Source organism: Pituophis catenifer, unplaced genomic scaffold, assembly GCF_029215685.1.
Source record: "Pituophis catenifer annectens isolate HBS135680 unplaced genomic scaffold, rPitCat1.0.hap2 SCAF_3, whole genome shotgun sequence".
NCBI classification, from domain to species: domain Eukaryota; kingdom Metazoa; phylum Chordata; class Lepidosauria; order Squamata; family Colubridae; genus Pituophis; species Pituophis catenifer.
The window spans coordinates 680,344-706,416 of record NW_027256883.1 but is presented as its reverse complement, the minus strand read 5'-3'; the positions used below and the strand labels follow the sequence as shown (position 1 = coordinate 706,416).

The window sequence follows — 26,073 nt, the reverse complement described above, 5'->3', positions numbered from 1 at the left end:
CACCAAATATTGATTTGGATTTCTTTTTTTTTTTTTTATTTGATTTATATGCCGCCCTTCTCCGAAGACTCAGGGCAGCTTACAATGTGCTCAGCAATAGCCTTCATCCTTTTGTATATTTATACAAAGTCAGCTTATTGCCCCCACAATCTGGGTCCTCAATTTACCTACCTTAGAAAGGATGGAAGGCTGAGTCAACCTTGAGCCTTGGCGAGATTCGAACCCTGCAGTAATTGCAGGCAGCTGGTCTTAATAACCAGCTTAATAACAGGGTGCCTTAAACTCCTGTACTACCAAGGCTCTTCTGTTCGTTTGCTTTCCATTTTATTAATTGATAAAAATAAACTATTAACGCTTCTATTTCTGACGGCATTCTTAATTTACAGCATTTCTGTACAACTGCCTAACAGTACTTTTGCATAGTACTGTGTCCTGTAGGCACAAGATAGCTTCAGGAAAGCCTCCAAGGAAGAGCCCCCGTGGCCTTAGGCTACTTAAGTTTAGTGGGCTGGGTGGCAGGACAATTAAGAGGTAAGTGGCTGCTGCAGAATTGTATTCACAAGGTGCATTATTGGATGCCACAAGATTCAGACACGGCTGTTTAATTTCATTTATTCCATTTACTGGTGGTCCTTGAGTTACAAACATTCTTTGAGTGAACGTTTGAAAAAAAGCCACTGATGACCGTGTTTCAGACTTACGACTGAAGCAGCCGCCCCCATGGTCATGTGATCAAAATTCAGCCGCTTGGCAACTGACTCATATTTATGACGGTCGCAGTGTCCTGGGTTGAGACCTTTTGACAAGCGAAGTCAATGGGAAAGCCAGATTCACTTAACAACCGTGCTGCTTATTTAACAACTGCAGTGATTCACTTAACAACTGTGGCAAGAAAGGTCATAAAATGGAGCAAAACACATCTTGCTTAGTAAGATTTGGCCTCTATTGTAGTTGTAAGTCGACGACTCCCTGCATATTCACTGTAATCAGTAGGGCTTTCAATCATTTACAAGAATATCCTGAAGAATCATATAAAACCCACAGTAAAATAGGTCACATTCCTACATCCCCCCACCCCCCAATATAAAATACAGACTCACTCCTCATCTATCAGGGCTGCTTTGGTTACTGTGTGGTCTCCAAACCACTGGAGCCTTTAATGGCTCCTGAAGGGCCCCCTGGGACCACAGCTGGGTGAGAGCCCCATCCCATGGAGTAAAGGGGGACACTCTTCTCACCTGGGCTGTCCAAATCAGGGGGGCTGATTAAGGCAGGAGAGTCATTTTCACGAATGGCTTGGAGAAAGAGCTGGAGGGAAACCTGATTAAATGCACACAGACAGACTAAAACTGTCACCGCCCTGAGTCCTTTTTGGAGAAGGGCGGTATAGAAATTTAATTAATAATAATAATTAATAATAATAATAATAACTGGTCGGGACAGCTAATGAAAGAAATGAAATTCAAAATGATCAGGACAGGCAAACGGCCGATCAGAATAAATCAATGGCCATCGTCCATATCCTGAGAGGTTAAAAACATGGGCTGAAAGTAACCAGATGAGGGAAACAGAGACACGTGCAGAGTTTTTCCCTTGGAAATCAACTGACTGCCCAGCTGTATTTATGGGTATGACAGATCTGCCATCTTTGGCTGGTGCTTTGCCAGTATCCTGCCATCCAAGGCCAGGGGACAAACGGGGAATAAACATGTATGGGGCAGAGATGGGAAATAAGGAGGGAGACTGACATCTTGACGGAGATCAGAGATGCACAGACTTCAAGGCCACGAAGCCTGGGAGTGGAATGGGGATTGCCCCAAACATCCCAGCAGTTCTCAAAACACCTGTGCGGCTAGCCATCGGCCGAAGACAAACTGGTCAAGGGGGGAGGGACAAAGGGGAAAATCTGTAACCTTTTATGTGGGAACTTTAGTTCTAGCCTCCTTCTATTGCAACCAACAATCCTTAATTTAAAAAAAAAAAAAACTATCACTTCAACCATAAGGAGTCGAGGGACTTTCTTTCCTAGGGAGCCGAGTGGGGCAGGTCTGACAGCGTATAGGAGAGTGATGGCTAAGCTTTTTGCCATCGCATGCCAAAAGTGGGGGGAGTGCAGGGGGGGGGTGTCGCTCGCACACGTGCCCACACCCACAATTCTATGCGCCCCACCTCCCCGTGCATGTGCATGTGACCCCCCCCTGCTCCCCCCACTTTTGGCATGCATGGCAACGTAGGCCTGTTTTTCGCTCTCCCCAGGCTCCAGAGCCTTTCTAGGAGGCTGGGGAGGGCGAAAACAGCCTTCCCTCCCCCCAGAGGCCGGAAAGGGCCTGTTTGCCGACTTCTGGTCCCACCGGAAGGCCGTTTTTCACTCTCCCCAGGCTCCAGGGGAGGCCTTCCAGAGGCCAGAAACAGCCTTTTTTCTGACTTCCAGTGGGCCCAAAAGGCCCAAAAATCAGCTGGCTGGTGCCTGCATGCATGTTGGAGCTGGGCTTGCGTGCCCACCGATATGGCTCCGCGTGCCACCAGTGGAACACGTGCCATAGGTTCGCCATCACGGGTATAGGACTTTGGTCCTTGGCTTAGAAAGGGCACTTGTGGGAGTTGGCAATGTGATGTGGCTGCAAGAAACAAATACAGTTGGATCTTGAGCAGGGGCTGGACCCCATGGCCCTTCCGTCCTGGCCCCTTTGATTGCAACCGGGGTCCTGGTGCTTTTTGTAAATCATGCTGTTTGTTGAATCAGACAGTTTTTATTTATTTAATTTGTTTACATTTAGAAACCAACCTTCTCTCTCAGAAGACTCTGGGTGGTACACAAGCCACACCTTGAATTGGGCCCAGAAGCAAACTGGCACCCTAGCAGTTCATGCAGCAAAGGTGCTACCAGTGCCATTTTGGGGGCACCAAAGGTTGCTCATGCGGGCACATTCTGTACCAGCTGAAGCTTCCGGATAGTCTTCAAGGGTTGCCCCTCTAGCCTAGCCTCCACTGCGATGGGATCAGATGCGCCCCAGATTTCAGGGGAGAATTCCCTCCGCCACCAGGCCTGGACTCCAGCTGCTTTGCAAGGCAGGACACGTGCTCAGCTGCAGCCTCCCCCTCTTCCCCCTTGCTGTGGGGCAGATCCCCCTTCGGGGCAGCAGCAGCAACAGAACAGGTGACCGAGGCCTGCCTTACCTGGAAGGAGCTCCTTGTTCTTCTGGACCGGCTTCAGCAGTGGCTCAAATTGCATCCCGATGGACGTGGTCAGCTCCTGGGCCACAGTCTGTAAACTGCAGCAGATGGACAGCTGGAAGGGAAAGCGGGAGTGAAGCCCCCTGACCAGCGTAGCCTCTGCAGCCCGGGAAGGGGCTCGTGCCCAGAGGGGAGGGTTGCGGTCTTCACTAGGCCGGGAGGGGCCAGGATGGGGTGCAGCCGATCGACACTCAGCCTGGGAAAGGCTACAGGCACTCCTCGACTTACAACCACAACTGAGCCCAACATTTCTGTTGCTAAGTGAGACATTTATTGTGAGCTTTGCCCCATTTTATGACGTCTCTTGACACAGTTGTTAAGCGGATTACTTGTTAAGTTGTTAAATTTTAGTAACATGACTCTGGCTTCCCCATTGAGTTTGTTTGTCAGGAGGTCGCAAAAGGGGATCACGTGTCCCTGAGACACTGCAACCGTCATAAATATGACTCAGTTGCCAAGTGTCTGCATTTTGATCACATGACCATGGGGATGATGCAATGGTCGTAAGTGTGAAAAATGGTCATAAGGCACTTTTACCAGTGCTGTTGTAACTTCGAACAGGCACTAAACGAACGGTTGTAAGTCGAGGACTGCCTGTCCCTCTCAGCCAGCTGGCCAGGGGGATGCTGGGTGCCTCCTCTCCCAGGAAGGTGTGACCCCCGGAGGCAGCCAGGTGAAACGAGGGAGCACTCTGGGGCCCACGAACCCTCGAGTGCAGAAATCAGTGTATAGAATGACCCAATTTCTCTTGAGGCAGCCTGGGAGACCGTGAAGAGGACGTGAGAAGATCCTGTGGATGCCGGAAGGGGGGGATCGAGTCCTCCGAGGGGCTAGGAAGCTGGAGAGCCAGAAGACACACATACACACACACACCAAGCTCGGAGGCCAAATACCAGGAGGAACAAAGAATAGAACCGAGACATTGAGTCCAAAGGAGGGAGGAGTCATGACAGCCATTCTCCAGTCCTGGAAGGCTGACGGAGGGAAGATGGTGGGCACAAGAGCCAACAGGCGGAAGCTTCGAAAAGATCCAGGAAAGGAGGATTTTCCTGACCACTGGAGCTCCCAAAGCAACGGCACACCTGCCTGCATCACTGGCAAAGGTTGGCAGCCATTGGGTCTGGAACCGTCTGAAGACTCCTGCCTGAGGGGGTCAGACTAGATTACCAAGGTCTCTTCCAAGCCCATGTGAGGTGGTGGAGAAATAGGTCCAGCATGTTTCTTCTAGGGAATAAAATGGGTTCAACTAGGGGACAGTGAGTTCTGGTCCTGCCTTAGACATGAAAGTCATCTGGGCCAAACACCAGGAGACGGTGAGTTCTAGTTCTTAGGCACGAAAGCAGCCAGATGACTTTGGGCCAATCACCAGGAGATGGTGAGTTCCAGTCTCGCCTTAGGCATGAAAGCCAACTGGGTGACTTTGGGCCTCTCACCAGGAGATGATGAATTCTAGTTCCACCTTAGATACAGGGGTGAAATGCTCCCAGTTCAGACTGGATTGCCCGATCCGGTAGCGATGAAGGCGGGTGGTTCGGAGAACCAGTAGCAAAAATCCCTCCCCCCCCCCCCGAATGCCCAGCTGAGCCACACAGTCATCAGAGGCTTTTTTTTATTTTTAAAAGCATTTTTCCTACAACCTCTTTGGACGAAAAAATGCTTTTAAAAGTAAAAAAAAAAGCCTCTGATAATTGTGTGGCTCAGCTGGGATTATCAAAGGCTTTTAAAATAAAAAAATCCCTTTTTTTCTTTTAAATGCCTCTGATGATCCCAGCTGAGTTGCCTGATCAGCAGAGACTTTTTTTCTTTTAAATGCCTCTGACGATCAGGCAACTCAGCTTGGATCGTCAGAGACTTTTGAAAGCATTTTTTAACAACCTCTTCACAGAAGAGGTTGTAGAAAAAATGGCTTTAAAAGTTAAAAAAAAATGGGCACGCCCACCCAGTCACATTACCCCCCCACACCAAGCCACGCCCACAGAACCGGTAGTAACACATTTTAGATTTCACCACTGCTTAGTTAGATACCAAAGCCGTCTGGGCGACTTTGGGCTACTCTCTCTCTCTCTCTCAACTGAACCCACCTCACAGGGTTGTTGTTGTGAGGTAAGCTATACTCTACCCTGGGATGGTTGATGGAAGAAAAGGGCTCTCCTTGGGGCCCAAGGAAATGGTTAATCTGAAGACAACAAACCTCATTCTCTCTCTTCCTGACTGGTTCTCGGATAACTGGGCAGGGACTCCGGACGGGCTGATGCCACACACTTCTTCCCCGCTGAGAACGGAGGGGGGCCCAGGGATCACCCCATCGGTGCAGCTGGGGCCCCACCCTCTCTGCCTCAAGACATTTGCCGGCAGTAGCCCAGGTGCCTGGAAATGGGCCCAGAAAGACCCTGACAAACGTTTGGCCATTTTGGGGTAACTTTACCTGGACGAGGTCCAGTTGCTGCCTCATCTTCTCCACAGCCGAATCGAAGATGGCATCCTTCTGCTGGTGGATGAACTGCTCCATCTCCTCTTTCATTCTTCGGAAATACCCCGGGCCAGAGAGTTGGGAGCAGGCTGCAAAGCGATTTCAAAAGTCAGTCCTGCCCTGTCGTCCATCTGGCATCCTTGAACCTGCCCCGGGGGGGATCAGCTAACGCCAGGTAGTCCTCAACTTACAACAGTTCACTTAGTGACCGTTTGGAGTTACGACGGCACTGAAAAAAGTGACTTATGACCGTGTTTCCCACTCATGACCGTTGCAGCATCTCCATGGCCACGTGGTTTGCATTTGAATGCTGGACAACCGACTCGTATTTATGACGGTCGCAGTGTCCCAGGAGCACATGATCCCCTTTTGCGACCTTCTGACAAGCAAAGTCCATGTGGAAACTAGATTCATTTAACAACCGTGTGACTAATTTAACCACTGCAGTGATTCACTCAACGAATGTGGAAAGAAAAGTTCTAAAGCAGGGCAAAACTCACTTAACAAATTGCACTTAGCAACATAAATGTTGGTCGTAAGTTGAGGACTACCTGCAGAAACCTTCCTGTGTGGAGAATTCTGGGAGTTGAAGTCCACACATCTTAAAATGGGCAAGCTTGAGAAACACTGAGCTACCCTTGCCATGTTATTCTGTGCCTCAGAGGAGCAACCAGATTACTTTGAGCGAATGGATCCCCTCATAGTGCCAACTGTTTGCCCTTCGTTCTTCCTCCTCAGGTCCCCCAACACTGGATTCCTGGAGGAGGGAAGCCAGACCTACAACACAGATGGTGCGCCCGGTGATACAAATTGAGCCTCTTCTATCCTATTGGGGTGTGTGTGTGTGTGTGTGTGTGTGTGTGTGTGTGTGTGTATGTATGTGTTATAGCTAGATTTATGCATTAGGTTAAGCCAGAGGTGGGGAAAGAGGACCCCTTTGTGACTTGTGGACTTCAACTCCCAGAATTCCTGAGACAGCATGGCTGGCCACCCACCATAGCCAGCATGGCTGGCTCAGGAATTCTGGGAGTTGAAGTCCACCAGTCATAAAGGGATCATCGTTCCCCACCTCTGAACTAAGCCATAAATGAGTATTTTCTTAGGGCTGCTTCTAGCTTTTGTCCAGGCAAGGGAATGGTCTCCTCTGCCCTCCCACCCAACGGAGCTCCAGAAGGGAGACTTCTCCAGGCCAACCGTCAGGTTTCACTGCAGCCACTGAGTGGGAACCCACAGATGATGGGAGCCCCCATGCGATAGGTCACCTGCATAGGCTGGTTCCATGCTGGCCTGAATCGTTGGTATCAAGAGCCGGGAGACGGTCCGTTGCTTTCTCGTAATGGAACTCATCTGATCCAGGGTAAAATTGAGCAACTGGAAGGAAGGAAGGAAGGAAAGGAAGGGGAAAATCCCGTCAGTCCCCCGTCTCATAATGGGACCCTCTTTCCAGCGACCCCATCCTTACAAAGCGCCAGCTGTTGCCTTCTGGGGACCCATGGGTGGGTCACGGGTGTCGTAAAATGCAAGCATTACCCGTGCTCGAGCCGCTTCCATCTGCTGAGTGTAAATCGCACGCAGGGCTTTGGCGACTGGACCATGTGGGTGCAGTTTCTTCTTGAGGCCTCTGAAGAAGGAACTCAGCTGGTCCAGGAGGGCAGCTATGAAGGCCTCGATGGAGCTGACCAGCTTGGAGCTGCGGAAGGGGGAAAGGGTGGCCAAGGGCCCCAGCAGCCCATCAGGGAACCCTTCTTGGGTGCTGCAGAAGCAGCCTCCAGGCTCCGAGAGTCCAGCCAGGGCCCCCGCTGGCTGCCTGGACCCTCCCTTTCCCACAGGCCAGCCCACCTGCCCAAAGAGCAGCCCTCTGGTGGAACCTCTCAGCGGGAGGGGGCTGGGATCCCTTTGCATCCGTACAGGTAGTCCTCGACTTACGACCACAACTGAGCCCAAGATTTTCATTGCTAAGCGAGACAGTTAAGTGAATTTTGCAACATTTCTTGCCATGGTGGTTAATACAATCACTGCGGTTGTTAAGTGAGTAACCTGGTTGCTAAGTGAATCTGGCTTCCCCCTTGATTTTGCCAGTCAGAAGGTCGCAGGAGGGGAATCACGTGACCCTGGGACACTGCGACCGTTCTAAATATGAACCCGTTGTCCAGCGGCTGGATTTTGATCACGTGACCCTGGGGATATGCTGCAACGGTCGTAACTGTGAGAAACAGTCCTAGGTCACTTTCTTCAGTGCCGTTGTAACTTTGAACCGTCATTAAATGGATGGTTGTAAGTCGAGGACTACCTGTCCTACTTCCTCCGCTGATGGGAGAAAACCCTGTCAGTTGGCCGAACTGTGGCCATTTTCTTTTGGTAGTTTTCTCTTTTCACGGCTTGAGGGCTGACACAGCCTGGAGCGAAGGGGCCGAGGGAGGGAGGGAGGGGGGCGTAGAGATAGATGGGGTGTTGCAGCCTAAATAAAATTCTTTCTCCTGGGAATCAAGGACGTTGGTGCAGGTGTTCGAAAGGTGGAGACCGAGGTCACCTAGCAACAGGGCTGTATGCTGATTGGACCATGTGACTAGAGACTCGGGGGGGGAGGAGTGATAAAGTTTAACTTTTAATTGGGTGAAAAACGGGCGGCAACTTAGAGCCGGTTTTCCACCAGGAATATGCCTCGGAGTTCTTATTGAATGGGATGTATTACTTGGAACCCTGACATTCCCCGTGTCGGCGTTCCAGAAAACCCCCCAACTCCAAGTAAAGACTCTGAAGGAAGCATTTCCCAAAGTTCTATTTACTAGAAGAGGTAAACTGGCACACCTGGGAAAACCTGAATCTGAGAGGTCCGGGTTTTCCCCTCAGTAAATCAAAACCCCCCAAACCATCCCCTCACTCCTCAGACGATCACATGCTCCAATCAACCGCCATCCGTCCCATCTCGAGACATCATCACTCCGACCACTCCTTCCCCAGATGCAGGATCGCCCTGACCTTGACCGACAGGAAGAATGCTATTCTGTCTACTAAATCCCCCCTCCTACTTTCCCACACAGATGGCAGCATGGAAGCTTCCGGCCTAATATGGCTTCCAAAGCTGACACCCCGGACTTGGAGCTCCCCAGGCAGAGAGGAGGAAAGGCTTCAGCCAAGAACCCCGATTCTCAGGGATCCGGAGTGCACACCCCATCGGCGCACATGACCCACACAGGCACATCAGGTGTGCAGCTGCACATCTGCTCAACCTCCACATCCTTCCACTGTCCTGTGGCGGCCTGGGATGCGGCTCACAACTTCCGTCTCCTTACAGGTGGTCCTTGACTTACGACTGGATGCTTAGTGACAGCCTGAAGTTACGTCAGACCCCTCAAAAGGTACAAACAACTTAGATATGAAGTTCCAACAGCCACCCTCCCATCCTGCACTCACTGGATTGCAATTTGGGTGCCCAGCAACCGGCTGGCATTCGTGGTTGTGTATCCTGGGATTACGTAACCGTGATTTACAACATTCTTTGCTGGCAACTGGCATTTACTTCTGGATTCCAGCAAACAAAACCATTACAATGGGTTGACAGTAACAAAGTTGGAAGGGACCTTGGAGGTCATCTAGTCCAACCCCTTGTTCATGCAGGAGACCTATACAAGGGATTTGAACCACGGAACTGCCGATCTTTCTGATTGACAAGCTCAGTGTCTTAGCCAGAGCCACCTAGTTAGGGTTTGCTGAATGACCGCTGCAATAAATGTCGTAAAATTGGTTTGGTCATGTCTGCTTAATAACCAGCATGACTTAGGACTTAATTCAGGGCTCAGTTATGGTCATAATTCAAGGACTACCTGTCTTACAGGACCTCCCACCTTGCCTATGTGTTTAATCACCCTCCCGCCTGGGATGGGGGTATTGGGAGCACCCAGCCCACAATCCCTCACCGCAGCCCCCCTGTGCCAGAGCGTGCCAGCCAATGAATCCCCTCTCCTAGGCATGGGCCTATCATGCGGGCGCAGGAGGTTCCCTCAACCCAGCCCTTCCTGGGCAGAAATTAGGTTTTGCTTTTGAGGGAAGGAGCTGGAAGTGCTGGGTCGACAAGGAAGCCACACCGTCCTTCCAAAGCTCCAAAAAGCAGCTGGAAGCACCTCAGGGATTTAGGGAATATCCAGAGACAGAGAAGCAGAGATTGGGAACTCAGGTTATTCCTATGAAATAGACATCTATTCTAGATTTAATTTAAGATTTAATTTAGTTTGCCTGTGAGAGTTACAAATGTGCTTTTCTCTTATTTCTCTACATAGGCACCTTATTTGATACAAGACTTAATTTTTTGGGGGAGCAGTGATATAACTTGAAAAAAATTTCTCTCTCTCTCTCAAGATTACAATGGACCAACATTATCCATTATGTGGGGCAGGGGTGAAATGCTCCTGGTTCGGATTGGATCACCTGATCCGGCAGTGATGGAGGTGGGTGGTTCGGGGAACTGGTAGCAAAAAATCCCTGCCCCCACCCCCCATACCCAGCTGTGCTGCACGATCATCAGAGGCTTTTTTTTTTTTTACTTTTAAAAGCATTTTTTCTACAACCTCTTTGGCCGAAAAAATGCTTTTAAAAGTAAAAAAAAAAGTTTCTGATGATCGCGCGGCTCAGAGGTTGTAGAAAAAATGCTTTTAAAAGCCTCTGACGATCCAAGCTGAGTTGCCTGCTCGTCAGAGGTATTTAAAAGAAAAAAAGCCTCTGCCAATCAGGCAACTCAGCTGGGATTGTCAGAGCCTTTTGAAAGCATTTTTTACAACCTCTTCACCGAAGTAGTAGTAACAAATTTTAGTTTTCACCACTGATGTGGGGGCTCCAACACTGGAAGCATGTTTATTTTAAAAAATAAACTTTATATATAATATTTGGAGTTATTTAATAACTCTTTTGATTTCACTTATCTCTTTTGTGATTGATTGGTCATAAAAGGAAGAGGAAGGCATTATCAAAATTATTTTGGCACCAGATTGTTGGGGCCCTCCTTAACCTCCTTCCAGGATTGGGCTTGGAGAGAGGGGGAACAACAGACGAGGCACTGCCTGGAAGCAGTGATTTTGTGTGTGTGTGTGTGTGTGTGTGTGTGTGTGTGTGTGTGAGAGAGAGAGAGAGAGAGAGAGAGAGAGAGACCAAGCTGGTACTCCAGGATGGCTGGAGAGTGGCAACCTCTGGCCTCCTGTCCAGTTTCTCCACTCTGACTTGGCCAAAGGGTCCATTTGGTTCAGAGGAGGAATGGCTGCTGCTGGGGGCAGAACCTACCTAAAGACCTCGTTCCAGGCCACAGAGATGACCTTGAGGATGGGCTCAGCCAGTTCTTTGTTGAAATCCACAGACTGGTACCTGGGAGAGGTGTAAACGCCACGGTGGTTGCAGATCGCTCGATAGGTCACGTGGGGGTAGCCAAACATCTGCAGGGGGGGGGCAGAAGAGGCCTCGGTCAGAGACGCCAACTCCATTCCACCCTCCCACATTCAGAATCAGGTCCTGAGGGGAGCCCACAGTTGGTGGGGTGGAGTCCTGATACAGATGCGTATCCAGGGCTTAGGGCTGAAGCAGGAAGTCCGTAAGCAACTGACACTCGTCAATGATAACAAATGTGGACCTTGATTTCCCTCAATGGCCTGAGAAGCCCCAAGTGATGGTAAATGGCTGCAAAAAGGACTTTGGGACAGACTGAAGCCCCTCCTGTGAAAAAGCCACATCCCAGATTCCAGCAAAATCTGAAAAATAGTCACTGGACTTTTCTACCAAACTAGAAAAGAATGTTGCAGAACAGGAAACGTGCAGGAAGGAAGAATACACGCAGGCTTTCCTGCCGTGCCTCCCCCCTTTGGAATATTAGACCCTCCCCCGCCTTGAGGTGAGTCTGACCCAGTTGCCCTTCTGAATGGTCTCAAAACATGGCTGGAGCCCCTTGGCTGGGGATGGCCTGGAGGGGTGCAGCCTGCTGGAGGCTTAACGATGGTCGATTGGAAGACGCCCTTGGTACATTTTACTATGCAGACCACACCTGGAATACTGCATCCACTTTTGGTCACCACACCAGAAAAAGACTTTGGAAAAAGTGCAGAGAAGAGCAATTAAGAAGATTAAAGGCCTGGAGACTGAAATACATGAAGAACGTTTGGCCAGTCTAGAGAAAAGAAGGACTAGGGGGTGACATGATAGCAGCATTCCAGTATTCCAGGGGCTGCCACAAGCTATTCTCCAAAGCACCTGAAGGCCAGACGAGGAACAATGGATGGAAACTGACCAAGGAGAGAAATAAGGAAGAATTTCCTGACAGTGAGAGCAATCAACCCATGGAACAGAAGTTGCCTTCAGAAGTTGTGGGAGCTTCATCACTGGAGGCTTTCAAGAAGACACTGGACAGTCACCTGTCTGAAACGGTATAGGGTCTCCCACTTGAGCAGGGGGCTGGACTGGAAGACCTTCAAAGACCCTTCCAGCTCTATTCTATTCTACAGATTAAAAACCATCCCAGATTCCTAAGATGAATCACGTCCTCCCAATTCTATGCAGGGTCCTCTATGGACCATCCCGGAAGGCTTCTAACCGGGGCCTGCTCCAGGATCATTTCTTGGGAAGCAGCAGCCCTTTCATTCATGTTTGGAAAGGGTCCCCCTGCCGGCTGCTCCGGGGTTGTTTTCTGGGAGGGGGCTGCATCCCTGAAGAAAGGGGGGCTCTGACCAGACGGCCTTTGAGGGCGAAGAAGCACTTACCGGTGAGCCCCAGCCTTTGGCAATGACCTCGGAGAGTTGCTTGGCCTTCTCAGCGCCATTCTGCAGGCTGCCCAGGAGGAGGGCCTCAAAGGCATGCCGGAGGTCCTGAGAGCTGGCAGTGAGGACCCCCTGGAGGAGGGCAGGGAGGCCCTGCAAGGCCTGCTGCAGCATCTCCTGCACCTGGGCCTGGTGGGCAGCAGCCTGCGAGGGAGGGAAGGAAGGGAGGAAGGAAGAAGGAGGAGAGGGAATTAAGAATAGACTGGACAGCCACTTGTCCAGAATGGTATAGGCCAATGATGGCTAACCTTTTTGCCGTCGCGTACCAAAAGCGGGGGGGAGTGCAGTGGGGGGTCGCACACGTGCATGCCCACATCCATAATTTAATGCGCCCTGTCTCCGTGCATGGATGCGCACTCCCCCGCTTTTGGCATGTGATGGCCCAGTGGGTCCGGAAGGCCTGTTTTTTGCCTCTAGAAAGCCTCTGGAGCCTGGGGAGGGCGAAAATGGCCTCCCCTCCCAAGGCCCTCCGGAGGCCGGAAATGGCCCGTTTCCCGACTTCCGGTGGGAACGGAAGGCCCGTTTTTTCCCTCCCCAGGCTCCAGAGATTTTCTAGGAGCCTGGGGAGGGCGAAAACGGCCTTCCGCTCCCCCTAGAGGCCATCCAGAGGCCAGAAGCGCCCTGTTTCTGGTGGGCCCGAAAGGCCCGAAAATCAGCTGGCTGGTGCACACATGTGCGCTGGAACTGAGCTAGGGCAACGCTCGCGTGCCCACAGATATGGCTCCACGTGCCACTTGTGGCACGCGTGCCATAAGTTCGCCATCACGAGTATAGGCTTTCCTGCTTGTGCAGGAGGTTAGACTAGAAGATCTCCAAAGTCCCTTCCAGCTCTGTTATTCTGTTATCTTCCAGTCAAGATTTGGACTGCTGAATTTCTCCTGGAAGGGAGCGTGTTCAGTGCTGCTCCTACCTCTGTTCTCTGGCTGTTGAGATAATTCACCATTTGGCTTAGGACACGAGCCACGTCCCGGATGACCTTCTCTGTTGCCACCATGCTGTGCTTCAGCGCTGTGTCCATCGCAAATTTCTTCAACGCAGGAATCTCTGGAGGGAGGGAGGGAGGGGGAATTCGTTCTAGCCCAGCTCTTCTGCCAACCTTCCTGGCAGCCCCAGCAAAAAGATCAAGTGGTGAGATGGTCCAAAGGCTGCAAGAGCCTCTAGGAAAGAGGCTGCGTTGAACCATTGAAGGTTTTATTTGGAAGATCACAAGAAACCTGCTGATGCATCCCATTTGCCATGGAAACATCTCATCCCCAACAAATTATATTTTCTGGTTCCTAATATTGTGTAAGGTTATGTGCAGAAACTTCTAGAAATTTAATCTTCTCATCGTTCCTTTCACCCATCTCCTCCCACTTATGACTGTAACCTTATTGCTGGTATTCTTAAGATTTATATTGACTATTTCCCTAGGACTATCATTAAGTGTTGTACCTTATGATTCTTGATGAACATATCTTCTCTTTTATGTACTCCGAGAGCATACGCACCAAGACAAATTCCTTGTGTGTCCAATCACCCTTGGCCAATAAAAAAATCTATTCTATTCCATTCCATATTTTCTATTCAATTCTATTACAGACTTTCTCAACCTTGGCAAGTTTAAGACATGTGGACTTCAGCTCCCAGAATCCGCAACCACCCGTGACTTTGGGACTCTGCGAGTTGAAGTCCACTTACCTTAAACCTGCCAAGGTTGAGAATGCCTGTTCTAGAGGTTCTCTGAAGTTCAGGGTTGAACCCTGGAGTCCTTGGTGCTCTCTGATTTTGGTTGTTTGCTTTCAGATGTTTCATTTTTTTAAAATAATTTTTTTTAAATTTTATTTTAATACAAATAATCCATTCTCCATTAAACAGTGTGTCATCTGGATACCAATGTTTGTGCAATAACAGTTAAAATTTAGAATCATATTCATTATTTAACCTATTCTTCTTAATTTAATACCAATACATTTCCAACATTTAGCTGATTTATCTTTAAACATCTTCGTTTGTAATTTCTATCCCATAATTGTTGCCATTTTGCTAGTTCTATCCTATAACCAAATTTTTTTGCCCAGGCTATCATTATTTCCTTCACCTTTTCTTCTTCTAATTTAATACTCAGTAAATAGCTTTTTTTATCATCCTCCCTTCTGTTCCTGTTAGTATCTTATTTAATTCTGTCAACTCCATATAAAAGCCATATAAACTGGCATCTTTTTCATACCAAGATTGTATTTGCAGTCGTATATACCAAGCCATGTCGATCCCCTGTTTTTCTAATTCTTGCTTGTTTTTGAGCTCCCCCATTTCAGTCAAAATATTTTTATGTCTAACAATCAGGGGTGAAATGCTCCCGGTTCGGACTGGCTCGGGCGAGTAGGTAGCGATGGTGGCGGGCAGTTCGGAGAACCGGTAGCAAAAATCCCTCCCCTTTCCCCCCTCAGCTTGCTTACTTTAGCTGCTGATCACAACGCCTTGCTGTAATCCCTGCAATCGATTGCATCAGCAAGCAACTGAATCTCCCTGCCTGCAATCAAGCAGGCAGGGAGTTGTGGACTTCAACTCCCAAAATTCCTCAGCCAGCAAAGCAAAGCTGGCTGAGGAATTCTGGGAGTTGAAGTCTACAAGTCTTAAAGTTGCCAAGGTTGGAGACCCCTGTTCAATTGGGTAAGTTTTTTTCCCCTTTGGGAGCTTCAAAAAAATAGTTAATTGGTTTTTTTTTTAGTTGTTCTTTTTTTTAGACCTAGCCATTTAAAGTTTAGGAAGTTTTAAATTTAGCTGCTTTTATATAAAAATAAAAATAAATTAAAATAAAATATTTGTGCAGCTTTCTGAGATTCAGTGTGTTTCTATAGTGTTTCACTCTAACTACACAATCACATAAAATTTCACAAAGCTGTATGTGGAATTTTGTGTGTGTAAAGTGTGAAAGTTGTTTTTTTGGGCTTTTTGTGGCTGTGTGAGGTTCCTGCTTGTTGCAGGGGCCATTTTGGGTCTAGCACAGCTTTTACATTGTGGGTGAGCCAGTTGTGTTGTGTTGCGTTTTGTAGGTTAAAAAAGGGCAAAGAAGTGACATTGACTTGGCCACGCCCACCTTACCACCAAGCCACGCCCTCCCACTCACCTTACCATCAAGCCACCCCCACTAATTGAGCCACACTCACAGAACCGGTAGCAAAAAATTTTTAGATTTCACCCCTGCTAACAATAATTCCTGTATTAAAATTTTTTGGGTGTATTAGTGCTTCCATCGTTGAAAGCCAGACTGGTATGCTATAGTAGATAGTAAAAAAGACTATAATAGTAATAGGAAAAAAAAGAAGATCTTACCCAAATAATTTTTTTATATGGCAACAGAATTAAACCCGTGGGATGCGTGGAGAGAAACACACAATGAAGAAAAACAATATACATTTTACTCCCACCCGCACCAATCGTGGTCCAGGATTGATTTGGCCTGGATGACAGCAGAGATACAAATAGGATTGGGAAAAATAGGGATAGGAACTAATGAATGGACAGATCATAATCCGATAAATATAGAATGGAATGGACAAAAAAAAAATATAAAAGTTGGACAGTCAATCAAAATATATGTAAAGATAAAGAGTATATTCAGAATATATGCTGGAAAAGGAGTTGAAAATATTTCTCAGGATAAACAAAAAGGAAAATACGTCAATTCAAAATCTTTGGGATATGTTAAAAGCATATATCAGAGGATTAAAATTAGCCTATAATGCAAGAAAAAAGAAAGAAAGAAAACACAAACAGGACGAACTTCAGAAAGAGCTTAAAAAACTAGAAGGAAATTTGCAGGAAGATCCTCAAAATAAAAAAATAAAAGAGGAATGGAGGATAGTTAAACATAAAATAAATTTAATAACTCAAAAAGAAATGGCATAGAAAATAAAGATGGCAAAACAAAATTATTTCGAACACGCAAATAAAGTAAGTAGATGGTTAGCCTATAAACTAAAAAAGGGGAAAGATAAATGAACGATTTACCAGTTGAAAGATGACAAAGAAATAACCCAATACAACAGAGAAGAAAAAAAGCAAACTATACATACATTCTTTTCAAAACTATATACACTGGAAGAGATAACAGAAGTAAGGATTGAGGAATATCTGGAGGGAACACATATAGGTAAAATAACAGAAAAAGAACAAGAAATGTTAAACCGACCAATAACAGAGTTTGGAATTGCAATGAAAAAACAAAAGAATAGCAAAACACCGGGCCCAGATGGACTACCAGTGAAGTTAAATAGAAATATCCAAGGATTGATAGGAGGGTTAATGCTAGAAATATTTAACGAGGCGGTAGAACAAGCAAATATAGCAAATACTTGGACAGAAGCATTAATTACTCTGATACATAAAGAAGATTCAGATCATCAATTAATACAAAACTATAGACCCATTTCTTTGTTAAATACAGACTACAAAATATTTATGTCAATTATAGCCAAAAGAATAAAAACAATTCTAAATAAACATATACATTCTGACCAAAATGGTTTCCTACCAAGCCGACAAATTAAAAATAATACCAGAATAATAATGAATACCCTAGAGTTTTACGAAGTACACCCGGAAAAGCGAGCTCCACTGGTTTTCCTTGATGCCCAAAAAGCATTCAACAACTTGAATTGGAAGTTTATGACCAAACAACTAAATCTTATGGAATTTGGGACCAAATTTGAAAATATGATTGGGAAAATATATACAAAACGAACGGCAAAGGTGATTATTAATGAAGATATGACTTACATTTTCGATATAACAAAAGGGGTGAGACAAGGATGGCCACTTTCCCCACTTCTCTTTATACTATCATTAGAATCGCTTTTTTTTTTAAATTTTTTTTTTATTATTAAATTTGTATACCGCCCTACTCCCGAAGGACTCAGGGCGGTGAACAGCCATAAAATAAAACATACAGATACAAAATTTAAAATAGAGATAAAACTAATTAAATAAATTTGGCTGAACCAATTTTAAAACCCCAATAAGTTAAAACCAAATTTAAAATTTCCATTTAAAAAGAGGAAAAATTTAGGTCAGGCCAGCTTGATGGAATAAAAACGTCTTAAGCACAGAATCTTCCGTATCTCCGGGGGGAGCTCGTTCCAGATCGTAGGTGCCCCCACAGAGAAGGCTCTCCCCCTGGGGGCCGCCAGTCGACATTGTTTGGGAGCTTTTAAAAAGGATTAGAGAGGACCATGAGATAAAAGGACTAAAGATAAAAAACGAAGAATACAAACTATAGGCCTTTGTCAACGATCTGGTTTCTATTGTGGAAGAACCCTTAGAATCAGGCCCAAACTTGATAAAAAGAATAGAAGAATTTGGTGAAGTGGCTGGACTAAAAATAAATAAAAATAAATCTAAATTATTAAAACTAAAAATCTTACAAAAAAACAAGAGGAAGAATTGGAATGTATAACAAAGATTCAAACAACTAAAAGAATAAAATATTTAGGCATCAGGCTCACCGCAAGAGGTTCTTCAATTAAACACGACAATTATGATAAATTATTACTGCAAATTAAAAAAGATTTAGATAACTGAAAAAAATTACAAATTTCACTCATGCGAAGAATTGCCACGATTAAAATGAATATCCTGCCCAGTCTTATTCCTCTTCCAGGTTATACCGGTGACATTAGATACTTTTTCAATACATTAAACAAAGCAATTACAAAATTTAAACGGCAGGGAAAAAGACCTAAAATCAGATTAAAAACTTTGCAAGATTTTGAAGATAGAGGAGGACTAGCACTGCCTGAGTGGGAGATATACTACCAAGCGGCAAGTCTAGTATGGTTGAAAGAATGGGTCGAATTGAAAAATCAAAGAATATTAGTAATTGAAGGGCATGACTTGCAAGTGGGATGGCATGCATTCCTGTGGGATGATCAATACAAAATACATGGGTATTTTAAAAGATATATATTAAGGAATCCATTGCTACTGATTTGGACTAAAATTAAAAAACACCGTTATACAAAATTACCAATTTGGATTTCCCCTACAGAAATATTAACACACCCAAATTCAATAGAATGGGACAAGATAATTAGGTACAGGAAACAATGCTCTAATCCAGGAACCATCAAGGAGAAAACCACAACTCTACAACTCTACCAACACTGGCAGGGCAAGCTGAGGTACATAAAGAGGAGCAAACCCCACACCCCCTCACACCGACAATGTTATCTAGTTGGGTAATGAAATGTCTGTGAGCAAACAATCATGCTGAGAGAGGACAAAGGATTCCACATTTAATCCAGTAGATATTTGGTGCTTTATTAGTGTCCCAATGAGAGCACACTTTCCTTTTGTCTGAACCGAAGACTGTTCTTAATTGTTGACTAATATCTGACTCCTTCGTATGCAGTACAGGTGATTTATTATTTGAATTTCTCTGGCTGCCAACTTGCAGATGATTCTGGGCATTTGCCAAATAAAACCAAAAGCAATTTAAAGATGTGACCTCAATGCTAATTCACACCTAAAGCACCAGAAGGCAGGACAAGAAGCAACGGATGGAAACTAATCAAGGAGAAGCAAACCTGGAATTAAGGAGAAATTTCCTGACAACAATTAGGAAGAACAATTAACCAGTGGGACATTTTGCCTTCAGAAGTTGTGGGTGCTTCATCACTGAAGAGACTGGGAAGCCACTTGTCTGAAAGGGTATAAGATCTCCTGCTTGGGCAGGGGGTTGGACTAGATGACCTCCAAGGTCTCTTCTAGCTCTATTCTGATTGATCAGTTGAGAATGAGATGGTAGCAAAACAGGCAGATCCAGAGGATTCTGCTGTTACAATCCCTAAGTACTAAATCCTTCTGCAAACCATGTACAGAGCGCTGCACAACCCCGCCCCCCCCCCCCCCGGGGAATACCTGTGTCTTTCACATCATGGAAAACTTGAGGTTGACCATTGCAGAGCAGCTTCCCACCAAGTTTGAGATACTCCGTAGAGCTGACCGTGAAAACCTCCAGACTGACAGGCTGCTCTCCAGCCGAGTCCCCCTCTTCCATCTCTTCTTCACCATCTTCTTCGCCCTCGGCTCTCCTGGACACTTCCTGCACAAGACCACACGTGGCCCGCTCTTACCCGCCGATCGAGACAAGGTGCCTCCCTCCACAAGGCTGCTGAGAGTGGCAAGGGGCACCGCCACAGCTTTGGTGACCGTGCCAGGCGGCAGATCCTCCTGACCTCCAGCACGGAGCCTTCTTACCTGCAGACCAGCGCTGAAATCCATCAAAATCCGCTGCTTGGAAAATTCATTCCGGGCCTGAACGCAGATCAGGCTGATGGCACGGAGCCTGGCGTCCTTCTCCCTCTGCAAGGCACAGATCTAGAGGAGGGAGGGCAGAGGGAGAAATTGAGCACTCCCATCCTGTGGGAGGAAAACCACCCGGCTTTTAATTTTTATCTCCTGGAGCTGGGAGGGGAGGGGGGGGGGGGAGACTTACTTTGAACTCCTTCTCCAGGATGTCATGTCTTTGAAGCCAGACGGAATCTCCGGCCACACTTCCCCTTCTCAAAGGCTGCACAGAAAGAGGGTCATTTGCAGCTGGGCCCAGAATTCTTGAGCGGGGCTCAAAAAGTGCATTTCTTTTGGGGATGGTAAAAGGCACCCTGTGAGATCCCCCCCTCCCACCTTTAAATGCGAACGGCTTGAAGCGCCCTAGTGAGGAAACGTCCACAGGCAGCTGAATTGGCCCTGAGGGGCGACAGGAGGAAGAGCCAGCCGGGAACTGATGGCCGAGCAAACCACCGTTTCTATCCACTGGCCGTATCTCAGAGACTGTCCGGCTGCATGCTGACCACGGAGGAGGGGACAGATAGCAAATACCTGTTGCTGCTGCAGCTGTGCGTAAAGGTGCTTCTTCTCTATTTCCGCTTGAGTTCTCTGATGTTCCAGCTCTTGCAATTCCTCTTCTAGGGGACGAATCTTATCTTGTAAGTTGAGGTCCCTGCAACATTTGGGGGAAGGAATATTTCTGCTGAATTCTGCTTTAGGAGCTTCTCAGCCAAGCCCAGGGCCCCCCCAACCTCCCCCCCACCTCCTTTTAAGGCATCCTCTGCTCAGCCCACAATGGAGGCTCAGCTGCAGAACAGCCAGCCATCCCAGGGTCATTACAGGGTAAACCTGAAGTTTCTTAAGTTTTTTTCCCCCTTGAAAATGTTTCCTTTCTCATCCAAGAAGCTTCTTCAGTTCTCAAAAAGTTCAGATTTCAAAATTCAGTTTAGCTTCTTGAATGAGAAGCAAAACATTTTCAAGAAAAAGAACTAAGAAAGTCCAGTTGCCTTTTGGAAAAGCACCTTAACCCAAAAAAGCCTGAACTGGATGATGGGGAATCTCCATAGACAGGTAACCCTGTTTCCTGCTTTCACTCCAGAGGCAGCCTTTACACCCCAAGAGCATTATACGACATGAGGTATCCTGGGGGGCAGATGCTTCCCTCCCCCCTCCCCCCCAGGCAGAGAGAGAGAGGCGCCACCTGACAATGTCTGTGATGCTAAAACTGTCGGTCTTGGTGCAGACGAAGGCCAGGCTCCCGTAGAGGCCGTCCATAAACAGCTGCCGGCGGAAGTTGGCGCTCAGCAGCTCTTTGGCCGTCTTGTCGTCCACGGCTCGTGTGATGCTGGCGGTCACCCACACGGCATGGCAGTCCTTCAGGTACTGGACAAAAGAGAAGAAGCCATTTTTACAAGACGCCCAAAGTTCTGGCCTTGGCCACACCCAAATTAATCACAGGCACTCCTCAATTTACAGCAGATTGTTTAATGACCATTCAAAGCTACTGAAAAAAGTGACTTATGACCATTTTTTCCCACAACTGTTGCAGAATTCCACCTGGTCACATGATCAAAATTCAGATGATTGGCAACTGACTCGAATTTATGACGGTTTCAGTGTCCCAGTGTCCCAAAAGGGGATCACGTGATCCCCTTTTGCGACCTCCTGACAAGCAAAGTCAACGAGGAAGCCAGAGACACCTAATAACTGCGTTACTAAGTTAACAGTTGCACTGATTCACTTAACGACTATGGCAAGAAAGGTCATAAATGGGGTAAAACTCACTTAACAATCATCTTACTTAGCAACGGAAATTTTGGGCTCAATTGTGGTCGTAAACAAAAGGCCACACAGCCTCTTCTCAGAACTTAAACACTCATGGCGATGAAGCACCCCCGGCCCCAGAGCAGAGGGAAGAGGCAGGAGAAGTGCCTACCTCTCGGGCTGTCGTGTCCCGGGCCGCGTTGGAGTCTCGGGTCCCAGGCAGGTCCACCAGCACAGCTCCTGTCCTAAGAACCTCAGCCTTGGCCACACGGATCCTCACACACTTCACAATGGGCCAAAACTCCCCACCTTTCATCTCACGCAAATTGTCGGTACGAGAATCGATAAATTTCTCAATTTTCATACGGAAGTCTGCGGCCTAGAAAGCCAGCCAGTAAGCAGGAAGATTAGACGTTAGGTTTTAGATTTTTAAAAGACCTTTGGATTGCAAAGGTAGTTTAGCTTAAGAACTGTTTAAACACTTTTGTACAAAATCACCCTTTTTATTTGTGTTCCAGCCAGGACGTGGTTCAGGAACCACAATAGTGACTCTCGTGGATTGACTATGGCGGGACTTAGATGAAGGAAGCACCACGCTTCCCATCCAGTTTAGTCTCTCTGAGAAAGCCTGGAATCCTTCTGGGACCACCTCAGGGGGTCTGTTGCAGAGGCGAGACTCTTCCACGGAGGTCCCACGTCTTCCTGAATTGGCAAGTCCGGTCAACAGTGGTACAGAAGACGAGAGGAAGTCCGGAGCTGTTTCAGCACCTGGCGCTCCAAGGCTCAGCCCTCCCCCATCTCATTTTATTTATATATATATATATATTCCCAGGAGCATCTCTCCACCCCAGGCCACAAGGGAGATGTCGTAGAAGTGCCTGGGGGTTGTCAGGCCCAGGAAAAGGAAGAATCGTCTCGGGTCAAATGCGGGCAAGGCCAGGTAGAAACGGGGAGCTGCCAGGGTTGCAACCTGAGCTCTGGATGGGGTTGCATTGCACTGTTCTGGGCTTTTGTAGATCAGCAGGCACTGGTGATGAGTCACTTGCACCCCGTTGTTTCATGTCTGGGATTCCGTAATTCAGTCTAGCTGGGGCTGCCCTCAAAGACCTTCCAGTAGCTTCAACTGATATAGGCTGCAACTCCCTTTTGATACTAGGAAAAAACAACTTTCGTCACCATACATCTTTGCTGTGGAGCTGCACTGGCTGCCCGCTTGTTTCCAGGCACAATTTGGGGTGCTACTTTTTACCTACCAAGCTCTACGGGATGCCTGAACTAGCAGCTGTCCGTCCTGTGTGGGCAAAGAGAGGGCACAGGCCGAGAGGTCCTGTAAGGGGCATTTGTTTCTTGCAACGTTCAGGAGGCTGACTGGCATTTTTTTCATGGAGTGTTTTAAGGACTGAGGAGTGAGACGGCCCTGCAGATATTACTGGATTGAATTCCTGGAAGAATTTTTATCCTGATGCATTTTTCATGTAGCCTTTTCATGTTTTGGTTCTTTTTTCGAACTCTAAACCTCTTAGAATCGGTTGGATTGAAAGGGGCACTGAAGTCACAGAAACAAATGCGTAAGAAATGAAAGTCAAAAGTTCCACCCTTGCCTGCTCCCACAAAGCCCATCTCCTTCCTTGCCGGACAGGGGAGCCCCCAGCAGCAGCTTTGCTTACCGTCTCGGCACAAATGTGTTTGACCGTTCCGAGATGTTGGGTCACCCCCTCCTTGTCCTCCAGCTTCTCCAGCTCGTCCACTCTCCCGTAGACAGCCTTCACCCGGCTGTAGGCAGCCCCGGCTTCCGTCTTGCGGTCCGGGCAGCGTTTCTTCAGAATGCCGGCTTTGTCCTTCATGTCCTCCAGGAGGGCCTCCAGCTCCTTATTCCACTCCTGGGAGGGAAGGGGATCAAGATGCCCTCTCTGCAGCTGGAGCAGCTGTGGCCAAGCCCAAGCAAAGCCCAGAGGCTCCTCTAGGCCCTTCAGGCTCAGGGGCCACTGCCAAGCTGGGTCACCCCATGGCCTGGTCCTGGAGAGGCAGGCACTGCCCGAGACAGCCCGGCGGCACCTACCTCCCGGGAGAGGAACTCCACTTCGGCTTCATACGGGCTGCCCTCTGCAGCCCTGGAGATCTCCACAACCACCGCAGTGCAGGCTCTCATGGCCGAGGTGGGCAGCATGGCCTCCTCGTCCAGCAGGGCATTGAGCAAGCAGCTCTTGCCGGCCCCCGTATTCCCTACCACGGCTATGTGGGTCTGGGGCATCTTGGTTGCCTTCTGGAGGACGGCAATCTGGTCCCTTGAAGGAGGGGAGGAAAAGGGAGAATCAAGCGATGCACTGGCACCTAGCGCCACCCACCCAGCCAACCCTCCCACTCTCTCACCTATCTAGCTCAGTATTTCTCAACTGCAACTATCCTCGGACAGGTGCACTTCAACTCCCAGAATTGGCTGGCTGGGGAATTCTAGTGCAGGTTCAGAACCGGGCTGCACAAGTGGCAGGCACTTGCGCTCGCAGTTCCATTTGCGTGAGTGGCGTGTGCCACTCAAATTGTTCGTACTTGCACACCTGCCACTCCCACAAAACCATCCCCTCTCCCACTGGTCTGCCAAGCCGGAAGGTTTGGGGACTGCTAGTATAGAGTGAGTTGGGGGGGGGGGGTCTGTATAAATTACTTTAATAAACAATAAAATAAAATAGTGTACCTCCATTTCTCAACGTGGGCGTTGTCAACACCTTCTACTGAACTTAAGGCCTTGAGAATTTCTGCCAGCACCGACTGGCACTCCTGCAGCTGGAAGGCAACGTCTTGCTCGGAGGACGCCCACTCAGTCAGGCTGCGGCTCTCCGCTCTTTCACAGAGGCAGCTGCTGCTGTGGGACTCTGTCCGAGCAGGAGGGTCTCTGAAGAGGGAGACCCTTTCCTTGAACTCGGGTGGTGCAGGACTTGACACAGCGGCTTCCACGCGCAGGCACTCTGCATCCGAAGGCTCAGCCAGCCCTGCCTCCTCTGACTGACAGGGAATGGCAGGCTCTCTGCCTCCCAAGTCTGCCAGGTGCCAAGGTCCTTCGCGCTGCTCGTCTGCTGAGGTTTTGGGGACGTGCAAATGCCGGGAGACCAAGGGAGGTGGCGGAGAAGACATGGGATACGATAGGAGAGGCCAAAGCTGGTTATTTTCTTCCTGGAACGCCTGAGAGTGGAGCCTTCTATCTGCCAAGGGACTCCGTGCCAGGAGGGATCCATCACCCTGCAATGGCAAGGCACTGCGAGGTCCTCGATTACCGCAGGCGTCGGTGGCTGGGAAACAACCAGATGTGCCTGGGATCCACAGGGCTTCCTGGGAGGCAGCCTGTCCTGCCCCACGCTCAGACCTGCCAAAGTCCTTCCCAAGAGGAGAGCCCCTCTCGACAGCCTTGGAGGGGCAGAGAGCGGGCTCATCTTCCTGCACAGGTTCTTCCTTCACCAGGAGCAAAGTGGACCCCTCGGCAGGAGTCGTATTGTGGTGAGGGGTGGAAGGTCCCTCCTCAGGATTGTTACCCGCCTGTGCAGAGGCCACAGGGCTTCTTCCTGGCGGAGGAGAAGACGCGTTTCTCCTGCAATCTTGGTCATCAGATTCTTCATCAGTCAGCTCTGTTTTCAGTGGGGGATCACAACGACCCACACTTGACTGCAGAAATATTTGGCTGCTGGATTCCCACAGAGACTGGGGGAATGGCTCGCTCGGGGCACTTTTCATATTATCTGTGGGAATATTTTTTAAAATGGAGAAAAAGACCTGTTTGCCAGAGACAGTAATGCAAAGCATGTCCCTGCCCTTCCTCAACTTCCACTTGGCTGAAAAAGGAATAGCAATCAAATGCCAGGTTGTTCCTCAGTGGGAAATCAGCCCTCAGGACCCCTCCCTCAGGTCAGAGCTGGGCCCCCACCTCTAGGACTAGCTCTGAACAAACTAAGCAACCAGTCACTGGATCGAGGGTACAAACTCTCTTCCCCTGGGGGTTTAAAACACCATCTTGATGGAAAAAAGTTCTATTTTCTGGGGAAGATACAAAATTCTTTACTAAAGTTTCTCTCCTCCCCCGTTTTTCTGGCTTCAGAAATTCTGATTCTCCCATCTGTTTTTCAAACCCAACCCTTTAAAGCAGGGGTCTCCAAACATGGGCACTTTAAGACTTGCGGACTTCTAACTCCCAGCATTCAGGGGTGGCCAAGGCTGGACACCCCTGCTTTAAACTTGGAGGGGTTCAGGGCCTTCTCATCATGAACCCCGTATCCAACACGCAGCTGAGCAGGAACCGGCACTGGATGGGCAAGGAAGCTGCAATTGCCCCGTCAAGGCAGGGAGGAGACCCTGACAGAGAGCAGACAGCCCACTCTACCTCTTGCTGCACTGATGAAGTTGCTTAGCTTGGTAACGAGATGTCTGCAAGCAGGGAAACTAACTCAGAGAACTCCCACCCATCCCCAAAATCCAGCAGTTCAGCCCTGAGCTATGCATCCAATTGACACCAGGGCAACC

General features: G+C 48.2%; 1 protein-coding gene across 3 annotated transcripts in view; it reads right to left on the bottom strand.

Annotated features, from left to right (window-relative positions):
• NUGGC (nuclear GTPase, germinal center associated) overlaps positions 1–24,993 on the bottom strand; it is a 30,674-nt gene extending 5,681 nt beyond the window's left edge. For all 3 annotated transcript variants that reach the window (XM_070940177.1, XM_070940179.1, XM_070940178.1), the window contains exons 1-16: positions 24,260–24,993; positions 23,627–23,852; positions 23,235–23,447; positions 21,740–21,946; positions 21,005–21,186; positions 20,356–20,476; positions 19,973–20,047; positions 19,735–19,854; positions 19,396–19,579; positions 13,406–13,539; positions 12,439–12,639; positions 10,976–11,124; positions 7,235–7,394; positions 6,967–7,075; positions 5,660–5,793; positions 3,178–3,289 (exon numbers count right to left, since the gene is read on the bottom strand). In XM_070940177.1, coding sequence (XP_070796278.1) covers positions 3,178–3,289; positions 5,660–5,793; positions 6,967–7,075; positions 7,235–7,394; positions 10,976–11,124; positions 12,439–12,639; positions 13,406–13,539; positions 19,396–19,579; positions 19,735–19,854; positions 19,973–20,047; positions 20,356–20,476; positions 21,005–21,186; positions 21,740–21,946; positions 23,235–23,447; positions 23,627–23,852; positions 24,260–24,696 — 2,764 coding nt within the window. In that variant the 5' untranslated portion in view covers positions 24,697–24,993. The remainder of the gene's footprint in view (positions 1–3,177; positions 3,290–5,659; positions 5,794–6,966; positions 7,076–7,234; positions 7,395–10,975; positions 11,125–12,438; positions 12,640–13,405; positions 13,540–19,395; positions 19,580–19,734; positions 19,855–19,972; positions 20,048–20,355; positions 20,477–21,004; positions 21,187–21,739; positions 21,947–23,234; positions 23,448–23,626; positions 23,853–24,259) is intronic.
• Between the last annotated feature and the right edge of the window lie 1,080 nt (positions 24,994–26,073).